Source organism: Cyanistes caeruleus, chromosome 5, assembly GCF_971803275.1.
Source record: "Cyanistes caeruleus chromosome 5, bCyaCae1.hap1.1, whole genome shotgun sequence".
In the NCBI taxonomy this organism is placed as follows: Eukaryota; Metazoa; Chordata; class Aves; order Passeriformes; family Paridae; genus Cyanistes; species Cyanistes caeruleus.
The window spans coordinates 82,207,115-82,218,138 of record NC_141705.1 but is presented as its reverse complement, the minus strand read 5'-3'; the positions used below and the strand labels follow the sequence as shown (position 1 = coordinate 82,218,138).

Sequence of the window (11,024 nt, the reverse complement as noted above, 5' to 3'; positions counted from 1 at the left end):
GGGTGGGGGGGCGGCGGTTCAACGGTCGCTGAGGGGAGCGGCGGGAACGGCGCGTGCCGGGCTGAGGGCAGCGGCGGGAACGGCGCGCGCCGGGCTGAGGGCAGCGGCGGGAGCGGCGCGCGCCGGGCTGAGGGCAGCGGCGGGAGCGGCGCGCGCCGGGCTGAGGGCAGCGGCGGGAACGGCGCTGAGGCGCCGAGCTGGGCAGCGCCCCGCGTCCCGGCTTTGCCCTTCGCTGCCCGCCCCGGCCGCTTGCTCGGCTCGGAGCGGGGGGGGGCGGGGGGGTGGCTTTTGTTCACCGTCACCTTGGCGGATATTCCGCCTCCCCCGGGGAGGCCAGGGAAAAGCGCCCCCAAGCCCCGCGTTATTCTGTGCTGGCTGTGGTGTTGGGCCCTGCGGTCGCCGCTTCCCGTCTGACTTCATGGATCGATCCCGGTGCAGGGGCCTCCAGAGGTACGTAGGCTTCGGCATGGGCACGGTGCTACTGCGCCGGCCTCGGTCGTGCTGCTGGAGCTCCCTTAGGTCCCCATCCTCGGCTCAGCGGGCCCCTCGGCTCTCCTACAAGTGAGTACAGCCATGGTAACCTGGCTGTAAGGGCTGCCCCAGCTCTGCAGACCTCACCTTTCTGTGCTTCCCCTTTTCTCAGTCGTAACCTGGGCTGCTCTGTTTGCACACAGAATGATAGTGCAGTTGTTGTGAGCGCCTTTTATTTTGCAGAGCTGGATGCCTTGAGTAGATATTTTCTGAGTTGCTTTCCTTTGTCACCTGAGTTGAGGTCATTGGGTTCTCAGGCTTTTGCCTCCCTTCACCTCGGAGGTCAGTGCAGTTCCTGTGTGGATTCCCAGGAACATCTGCACAAAAAATCTTTTAATTCCCTTGGGTAGCTGGGTGAGCCTGGACCGTGAGCTTGGTGCCAGGTACCACTGCATAGAAGGACTAGCACAGGAGAGAATGAGATGATACTATGAGATTACTGTTTCATTTCAACCAGAAAGTCGTAGTCAGTCGTACAGATACTGTTATTGTGGCCTTGTGTGCTGCTCTGGCAACTCCCAGGCCTTCTGTATGTCGTTCAGTTCAGTGTGCAAATGATCTGCTTTCATGCAGGAAGAGGTGTAAAGATGCCCAAGATACTTTTGGAGAGTTGAGAAGCAGGGGAAGTTATATCAATCCATACCCAAGTTTCTGAATGTAACATGGCTCTGTAACTGTAGCACTACAACTTGTATAGAATTTGTCAGCTTGGAGTCTGAGCTGAGAAGTGGTTGCTGACAAACTGGTGTTGCTTTACTTCTGGCATTGATTTAACTATCGTTCAAGAGGCATTCTGTGTCCATTTTAATTGTGGATATAGGGCCAGCCATACCTCCCCTAGGAAAGCTTGTCATTCTTAAGGATCTCTTCTTCTTGTGAACCCCAATTGCTTGGATGTCAGAAACATTGTCTTGGTTTGCTGCTGAAAGTGTTCTTGGAATAGTCTGCTTGGCAGATGTGAGCTGTGCTCTGTGAAATTATGATCTGTATCAGATGATTTTTTCATTAGGAGTGTAAAATCTTTTCTGTGAAAACTAGCTTAAACTGAAGAGAAAACCAAAAGTCCATCATCCACATAGCTGGTGATGTCCATGTGAATGTTTTCCTTTATGGAACCAAGTACTCAAATTGAGCATCTATTCTCAGATTTAAGATAATTTCACAGCATTGAAAATACACTGAGGAACCAAAGTACCTCAAGGCGATGTTGGATTTGAGTCTTCTGCTGTAGTACTTAAGGTGCTGGGTGTCTCTGCTTTTGAAAGCATTTAACAAATGAAGGGCTGTGCTGCAACTCAAATATCATGGCAAGGTGAATATGTCAGACTAATAGATGTATCTGCTGAGACACTAGGAGAAAAGCACTGAACCTGGCCTCAGATGATGACGCTGAGGTGGAATGGCTCCCCCAGAGCAGATCACTGCTGTTACTGCTCTTTGGGTGAGTGTTGACCCTTTTGGACTGCAGAGTTCGATTGCCCAGAGGATGGTCCCCATGGCAGCGATGTGCTGCTAAACTCCTCCCAAAAAACCCCAGCCACAAACCAAAACTAAAGCAGCCTCTCAGGAGAGCTTGATTTGAAGGAACTGCGTGCTGTGCCTTTGAGCTCAGCCAGTTCAGAATGTGGCACATAGGTAAAGGAGATCAAAGGGATTCTGGTAGATGACACATGGTTGCTGGTCCTTGTTGCAGATGGAGGATGCTCTGAGTGCTGACCTTGCAGAGCATGACAGAGAGATGGTACTGGCAGAACTGGAGTGTTGTCTGGGACTTGTGATTGCCCTTTCAGGGCTGTGTGTCGGATCCCCTGCCTTGGCCTGCTGGGCTCTCAGTTTGGATTTTTAGCTTTATTTGAGGCGTGGCAGCGATGGCATCTCAGAGTCACGGTTACAGATTGCAGGAGCAAGCACGTCCTGATAGGCATTATTTTTTGCTTGTCTACGGTAAGAAACACGGTTTGAAAGTGATAATCTGGGTTCAGGAGAAACATGTCCAAGATGGTGAAAGCTGCTCTCCCCTTCCCTTCTGTTTTCCTTCAGCTCCAGTGGTATGCAAAGCGGTACAGTGCCCCTTGTGGCTCTGCTTGGTGTGCCTGCTTTGTGAAGAACATCTTCCTGATTTGCAAAAACATTTTTCTGAAATTTATTTTCATTTTAAGTGGTGTATTCAAATTTGATTAGCGACTTGGACAGGAGTTGCAAACTTGTGGATGTACAAACTAGCCATCCTGTTGCAGATTTATATAAAATGACAGTTTGATGCCTGTGTGCCTATAGTTATGGACAAACTGTTCTATGGATGACTTGTTCAGAGGATGAGATTTGCTTGCCAATAAAACAAAATTTTATTTGCTTATGGTTTTTTATTAAAACAACTGGTGAGGTCCAGAGCTCCCATGCAAAGCTTGAAAGTTTCTCTTGATGGAGGTTATGTTCAAGTTCAGGTCATGCTTTTTTCAGCTACTGCCAGAATTCAGTTCATCTTTTTTCTGATTTGTTTGTTTTCTGTTGTTTTTTCCCCAGGTAGTATTGATGAAAGGTCCAGGCAACTTCACTGTTGTTGGTCTGTCTGGAAATAGGATAAAAGTGGCTTTGGAATACCTCTTTGGGCACAAGCAAGGGCTTTGTGCCGAAGTTTGTTCTCTGGATACCTGATTTTGAGCCTGTAGGCCACTGTTGTGTAGCTCAGTCATGGCCTCGGGTAACTGTAGTGCTTTGCCACAGATGACAAGTCATATTTCTGCTTTCTGCAGTGCAAGGGAAGTAATAATAACAATAATAATAATAATTTTAGTAATAGTAATGAGAATGCTTACATAAATTATAGAGGAAAAAAGCTTTGCTAATGTCAGAGCTGTTTATTGAGCAAAATGCATGCCAGGGAACATTACTCTACACGTAGCAGTCTTCACTTTTTGTTCAGAAACAAATTGTTGCTGCCCTCTGGTGCAGACTGATGGATGATGATTTGGGGTTTGGTTTCTCCTTGGTTTGTTTTTTTTCATTCAGTTAAAGAAGGGACAAACACGGTTTAATAAAGTTTTGTGTAAAAGATGATTAGAGGTTGAATGATTTTGCATGCTCTTATCCAAGTGTGGACATGAGAAATTATTGTAGTTGATTCTCACGTACTTCAGCACAATTTTCTCTATGTGGGCTGTACCTCCTGCCATTAGGCCTCAGCAGTTTCACCTTGTTGCAAAGGCTGATTCCTTGCTTTTCTTGTCATGGCCATCAGAAGGTGTTACTGAGAATTTCAGTACCCTGCAGTTCCTCTTTGGAGGAAGTTATCTTTTCTGATTTTCTTTGTTTGCTTATTTTTGCCTGCAAATAACAAAAAATTTCTTTCTCTGCCAGTTCTCATTATCTTTGTTCTCTACAAAGAAATCCTGCCTGTAGGCTGAAGTTATTGTTATAAACTTGAGTTGCACCAGTTGAAGTTGCTAGGCATATTTCACTGGCATGAAATACACATGTGTGTGTATTCTTTAGTTTTGGAGTAGGGTTCCTCACCTCTGAGTCTTGTCTTGAGAAGAAAGAGATACCATGTTGCATTGAGGCTGATCCAAGACTGTGGCTCACTACATTTACCTGGGAAGAGCACTCAGAGCCTTCTTTCTTAGTTTGTTATTCACCGACGCTTGAGTGTGTGCTGATGGAAACTGGAAATAGAGTTTTTATAGAATATTGGTACTGCTGGAGCTTCCCTTGGTGCCTGGGAGCCGTGGAGATACGGCTCTTTGTAAATCTGGCCTGTTTAAACTTGCTGGTGCTCATGCCCTGACTTTGGGCTTAAATTCCACTGGTGTCTTTACCTCCAAACCCCCTGGGCCTGCTAAAGCTCAGGTCCTTGACTTTAGGAAGGTGCTGCTCTAATTGGGACACTTGGAGATTTTAATCTGTTGAAAACCTTTTTTCATGGCACCCGTGTTGCTAGCAAGGAGTAGCTCTGATTTTATTTCACTGCCTTTTAATGACCTGGGAGACCTGAACAGTTCATTAAGGCTCTGCTATCCCTATTGAGATCTTTGAAGAAATAATGAAAGGAAATAATACTGAGACAGGTGAAGAATTGTATTGAGACATCCTCCAGAATTATGTGATGGTGTCATGTAAATCAGTGGTGCTGTCACTTGAAGTGTGGAAGAGTGCGTGGTGAGGAAATAGGACAGCTTCCAATGAAGAAAAAATGTAGTGTGGTACAGATCTCCTGTAGTGTAGGGACTTGTCAGATTATTGGGTTTTGTACCCAGGGACATTTTCAGCGTTGATTGAGGAATGCCAGCAATTTGTTAACAAGGATATTTTGCTTATTGCTAAATTCATAAGAACATGTGCTGGCTATCACCTGCTTTTTAACAGGTTCTTTAAAACAGTCCTGGTGAGGCTCCATCTTTGTGCGTTCTCCCACGTGCTCACAGTGAAGATGATGTCACCAATTTTGTGTTCATCTGCTTGTGAGGCAGGGGAACAGAAAAAAAGCATAGTCTCACCTGTAGAAACAGAGATGTCCTTTTAAGGCTGGTTTCTAAGCAGAATTTCCTATTTCATACCGTTGCTGGAGCATGAGTTGTGTTGGGAAGATGGTCAAATTGCTCATATTTTGGGTTTTTTCCTTTACTCCTGCTCAAATCTTTGATGTCCCTTAGTATTTTGACATTTGGTTTTGTGTCTCATTCACATAATTACTTCCTCTGGGGCTTCCTGTGAGGCAAAACTAGTACTGTGTTCCAGAGTCTTGTTGAGTTATATCAAGAGGTTTATTTAAAAACCATATATTACTATAAGGTTTTGGATAACCCTGTCGTAAGTTTGCTGATTTCTTATCTCCAGGTTCAAGACTTGTGTTTCAGGCTTTGCCTTCTGCCTTAGCTGCACGTTTTTGAGACTGTTGTTTCAGGTGTGATTCCTGACTAATGCATTTGGGAGCATTTCTGGGTATTGTCTTGTGCCTTGGATTGCTGGCTTGAGATAATTTGGGTTGTCCGTGAAGTGTGAACTATTTGAGCCAAGTATGTGGGCTTTTTTCTTTGGAGTTCCGCTATGATGCAGGATCTGACACGTTTGTGGTGTTGTTCCTGTGTGTGTTTTACCTTTACCAGAGGCCCTTCTTAAGCTGAGGTTAGTCTCCCAGTTTCACCTCATATGCTTTATGTGCTGTCTGGCTGTAATTGCAAAGAACCTTTTGTTTGGCCCTTGGTTTGGATTGACTGGTCAAGGTTATTTTGGTAAAAAGCAAAAAAATTTTACTCCAGGATTATCTCCCAAGTTGGAAACGTGGATTTTTGACTTGGTCTTCTTTGCCTGTTGCCTCACATACACATTAATTTTTTGAGAGAAAAAGTGGATGAAGCATCTGTGTGAGAACTGGGGGGAATTTCATGATTGCAGACAGTGGTAGTCTTAAGTGAGCTGGCAAAAGCAACATGTTTGGTACTGGCAAGCCATCAGAAAGAGTTTTAGAGTACTGAGGAATATTTTATGATATAGATGATCTGCAGAGCAGCATGGATAGGTAGGAGCATAGCAGGTTGAGGCAGGGGACCCTCTGAAAGTCCTTTCCAACTTAGATGATTCTATGACAAAAGAGAAATGCACTTGGGATGGACAGCTAGTACCTAAGACTTTGGTCATCCCTGGGGCACTGAGGTTTTCCTTCCCTGTCTCCATGGACTGTGAATCCAGCCCACTAGTGGTTACTTCATATTGATGTTCCCATCTTCATCCTACAGACGTGACAGTAACCTTTTGAAGCAGAGGTACTAGCTGCCTTAATATATGTATTCCTGTCTGCTTTGCAGGGCTAGGTTTTTAAAATACTCATCAGCCAAAGGCTGAGATATTTTACATGGTTTTTGTTTGTTCATTTCAGGGTGGTTTTTTATGTTTTTCAAAGCACCTGTTCTGTAAGGGACTTGGTACCTACTGTTCCCTTTTCATCAAAGTAATGCATGAATCGACTGAAATTTTATTATTCAAAAGAGGTGGGAGAGGGTGTCCTGAATTGGTTGAGTATTTTCTAGTGATGGAAGGCCCTTTATGCATAATTGTTTCAATTCCAATATCACAGTGTTTTTCCTTTTTTGGGGAAGTTGTGATACTTAGGGGTGCCTTCAAACTAACGTGAATATTTTCCATTGCAGTGTTTGACACTGAGTACCAAAGAAATGGTGATGGAGAAGCCAAGTCCCCTGCTCGTAGGGCGGGAGTTCGTGAGACAGTACTACACTCTGCTAAACAAAGCTCCTGACTTCTTGCACAGGTAATGTTTACACTCACCAAGTGAGAAAGTTTTTGAACAAAAGGGTGTCCTGTTTGTTGTAAATCAGACATTAGTTTCTGAGCATGGGAGAAAATGAACCTGGCTAAGTTCTGGGCTGTCGGAAAAACTGTTTCATCTTACTGCAAACCAAGTCAGATCATGTGGATGTATGGCATGTCATCAAGGTATTTCTTCTGTGGAAAAGTGTGTTCCTTCCAAGGCGATAAAATGGTGATGTGGACAGATTCCAGAAATACCTGCTGCAGCTGGGGAGGCTGGATAGATACTCGTGAGCAAGCTCCCCTGTGCTCAGGAACATTCTCTGTCCACTTGAAAGTGTCACTAACAACAGCATCTGTGGAATTTCCCTTAACTACGTCTGCAGAGAGGAGTCTGAGGGGCTTTGATCTGGTTTGGGTTAATCTTACCCAGCTCTGGAGCTGCTTGTATGAAATGTTTTCTGGCCGCTTGCAGTCTCTGCCACCGCTGTCCCTTTCTTCTGGTTAGGCTCAGATATGGAGGACATTTGCCTTTCTTGTGACTGATGTTCTCCAGGGAGGGCATCTTACCCTCCCTCTCTATCTTGCTGTTAGTCTGAACAGCAGCTTGCTTTCTGCTGCAGGAAGGTTCAGGTTTCCCTGGTTTCCTGGTGCTTGATGTGCTCTTTGCAGCGCTGAGGGAGTTAGGACAGCAAGTGTTATTGTTTCATCCTACTAAAAGCATGAGAAGAGATCCTGTTGCTGGTCATTATCTAAAGCTTGCTCAGGCCTTAGGAGCAGCAGAGAGCAGTTTGCCCTCTAAATGGGTGTTACTCGGTCTGGTTGAATGCCTGTTGCATTTCAGTTGGATTTGTAAGGCTTTTCTGGCCCCTTAACCAAAAGTCTTTAATTCCATTTAATTGGGGACTCTACCACCCAGAGGCTCTGAGCAGTTCCTTAAGAGCAAGTTAAACCTCTTGGTCCCCTGTGAAGGCCCTTAGTAAGAACTGCTGGCTTTCAGAGAGATTGCTTTGGAATATAGAGAGAAATGTTTTAGAGAAGAGATGTTTTCCTATCTGCTTGTGCACTGCTTCAGCTAAGTTATTGTATTTCCTTGCTGTTAGGAAGTGCTGGATCATGCTCAAAATCATGATTGGTTGGTACCAAAGAAAACAATCTGGTATGTCCCAGACTTTTTTTCTGGACATAGTCAAGGGAGTAAAGGTCTTGGGCTTGTATTTTCACAGAAGCAGAACTAAAAAGATTTTCTAAGTCCAGCAGAATAAAGCAAGAAATGGGAAATGTGCAAGTTCTAGGGTTTAATTCTGTACGCTGACCCTCTGCACTGGCTCCTTCAAGTAGAGAGAAATACTCAGTATTCTTGTCCACTCTGTGTGACACTAAGTTCATAGAAGTACTTCATGACAGTTTTATTTCATGTGTATCGTACAAGGGTGGATAACAAAGGTACGGATTAGCATCTGCACCTCACGGCAATCACCCTCAAGGCAAAGCATGCTCCTAAATAAGAACACAGGGTGATACAATGTGGTTTTCTATTAATATAAATGTACTGAAAATACAAAGCATTTGTCACATGCCTTGTAAGCTGACAGTAACAATCCAAACTGAATCAGGCTATTCTAGGCTCAAAATGTGAAAATGGAATGCAAGTGCCAAAGGATCTCTGAAATGTAAGAAAAATACTGGAAGCGAGTGTACGTATTTAAATATCAAAACCACGAGCTCGGTGCTGGCCAAGGCTGTGAAGAGAACAGAGTACAGAGGAGTGGCAGGAGGGCTGGGATGATGCATCTGTCAGAGGCAGGGGATTCTGAGGGTAAAGAATCCCCAGCCAAAATGGCCACCTTCCTTAAAGGAAGCAAGCAAAAGGCTGAGGTTGATTTGGGGGTCTGCTGCGCCACCTCGGGCAAACTGCACTGCTGAATATTAAGTTTGTTTGTTCCTGTATTCTTGAATCCAGTGACATTTGTGAAGCATTGAGCTCTACAACTTTTGGATAAAATACTTTTTGGATTTGGTTCTATTTTTTCACTTCTGTGACTTTCACATCTCTTTGCTTGCAGGTTTTATGGCAGGAATTCTTCCTATGTTCATGGAGGACTGGATGCCAGTGGGAAACCGCAAGAAGCGGTATATGGTCAAGCTGTGAGTGTCAAAATTTGTCCTGTAATCCTCGTTAATGTTCAGAATAAATCAAGGTTTTTGTTTTACCAATGACTTTGACTCTCTTACCTGGTGATTGTGATACTGCTTCCTGTTCAGAGAGAAATAGGAATTTGTTAGCTTGAGGGTTTTTATTTGCTTATTGCTGCTTTCATTGGCAGTTGTGTTTGACTCTTCAGCTTGCATCTGGGCTGCAGAAACCACCTTTAGGATGGGAAGCAAAGTCGAGAGGACCTAATAGATTTGGGGTATAAATGTATCTTGTTACAGTTAGAAGTAATTCCTCAGGAAAGGACTGATCTTTTGAGTTCCATAAAATTCTTGTGTGAGTGGAGTTTTGTTCAAGTGGAACATAACTATCTGAAGAAATTAACGAAGTGAATTGAGGGTTGCTTTCATTGTACCACATTATCAGAATTGTCTGTCACCTGGGACATCTCTTCATGTGGCAGCCACATCTTTGAGCAGTGTGGCTTTTTGTTTAGGGCAGGTGTGGGTTCTTCTCCCTTCACCAACACAATTTCATTTGCAGCACAAAAATCTTGGCAGTGCAGATGTTCCCCGCTCCTGTGATGTTTGGTACTTTGATGATGAGTAAAGGGTTGGTTTGGGTTCTTGGTTTTTATTTTGGGGCTGGTGTTTTTTGTTGTTGGGTATTTTAGGAGGTTTTCTTTATTTTTATAACACAAGCAAAATCCTGTCCCTTTCACAGGCCCTTAAAAAAATTAAAGCCTTAAATAGGTCCTAGATTTTAAAATGGCTGGAAAACTTGTATAGCAAGTTGTATGCTGTTCAGCTATTCTGAGGAATACTTGAATCCTCATGAAACTCTTCTGATTAACAATTAAGTGAGCTCAGGAAGACTGTTGTGAGTGAAAGACACTTGTTGGTTCCTGTATTTCTCTCCTGAGCCTCAGGAGAGTGCTCTTTTGGGGTTAGCTGATACTCAGGTAGGTGAAAGGTGTAAAGCTCCGTACAGAGGTCACTGCAGCTGGAACGTATCTGTCTCTTTCTAGGAGATACACAAGAAGGTGATGTCACTGCAGTTCAGTGAGTGCCACACCAAGATCCGGCACGTGGACGCTCATGCCACTCTGAGCGACGGCGTGGTCGTGCAGGTCATGGGAGAGCTGTCAAACAATGGGCAGCCGATGAGGAAGTTCATGCAGACTTTTGTGCTTGCTCCAGAAGTAAGTGTATGTTAGACTGTGTCAAACTTCAAATCGTGATGGGAAAAAACTGACCTCGCCTGGAGCTACAGTTGGTTATATTGGGACAAAGAACAGGACTTGGCTTTAAAACTCGGTCTGGAGAGTATCATTAAATGTGTCCCAGTGTGTGAATGCAGAGAAGTGAGTGTATTGGATCCCTCCCGAGCTGTTCTGTTTCCTCAGACTTGAAGTCTTGGAGCAGTACTACAAAGAACACTGAAGCTTGTGTTTGGGAGCTGCCAGTGGCACGAATAATATTATTTTAAAAATAAGGTTCAGCTCTGTAGACCAAATCTCTGCTGTAGCTGTGTAGTTTCAAGTCTAACGGCAAATGTGAGTGTGGGTTGCACAAGTTACTGCTCACATTTAGCTCTTGGTGAGAGCAAAGCTGGGTACAGGTAAAAGGTGTCTTGTGTTCTTTCTACTTCTTTCCCCCCCGCTGCATCACAAACTATTGTGTGGTTTGAGATGAATGTTTCAGGTTCATGTTGAATTTCTTCACTGTTTCCCTGCACAGCGCTGTAAGTATATGGGCCACCCCGTGAAACTTCAGAGTTTTTATTGTAAAGTTTTTGTAATGGTTAAAATGGAAATTCCTCAGTGAAACTGAGGGGCTGTACACTTAGTTAAAACCCAGGATTGCTGTGACTTAGCAAAATTAGCAGATTTTATTCTGCTTGAAACTTCCCTTTTCAGTTGGGCAGAAGCTACTGTTCAGTTGTTTGCTTAGAGAAGAAAAAAATAACTTGGAAAGTAACTTTTGCCTCATAGTCCTATTGCAACACGTCTGTGTGTACCCTGAAACTTAGGTCTGTAGTCCATCCTTTTGTTACCTGCTGATACTCTGTATTTGCT

The 11,024-nt window shown here is 44.2% G+C and overlaps 1 protein-coding gene across 14 annotated transcripts in view; it reads left to right on the top strand.

The window, feature by feature from the left end:
* G3BP2 (G3BP stress granule assembly factor 2) overlaps positions 1-11,024 on the top strand; it is a 43,749-nt gene that overhangs the window by 18,495 nt on the left and 14,230 nt on the right. For 10 of the 14 annotated variants that reach the window (XM_086890920.1, XM_086890923.1, XM_086890927.1 and 7 more), the window contains 3 exons: positions 6,675-6,793; positions 8,859-8,940; positions 9,975-10,148. In XM_086890920.1, the coding sequence (XP_086747046.1) occupies positions 6,699-6,793; positions 8,859-8,940; positions 9,975-10,148 (351 nt within the window). In that variant the 5' untranslated portion in view covers positions 6,675-6,698. Of the gene's footprint in view, positions 1-23; positions 451-6,674; positions 6,794-8,858; positions 8,941-9,974; positions 10,149-11,024 lie in introns of those variants that run through there. The other 4 variants (XM_023927071.2, XM_023927072.2, XM_023927074.2 and 1 more) reach the window with 3 other exon arrangements.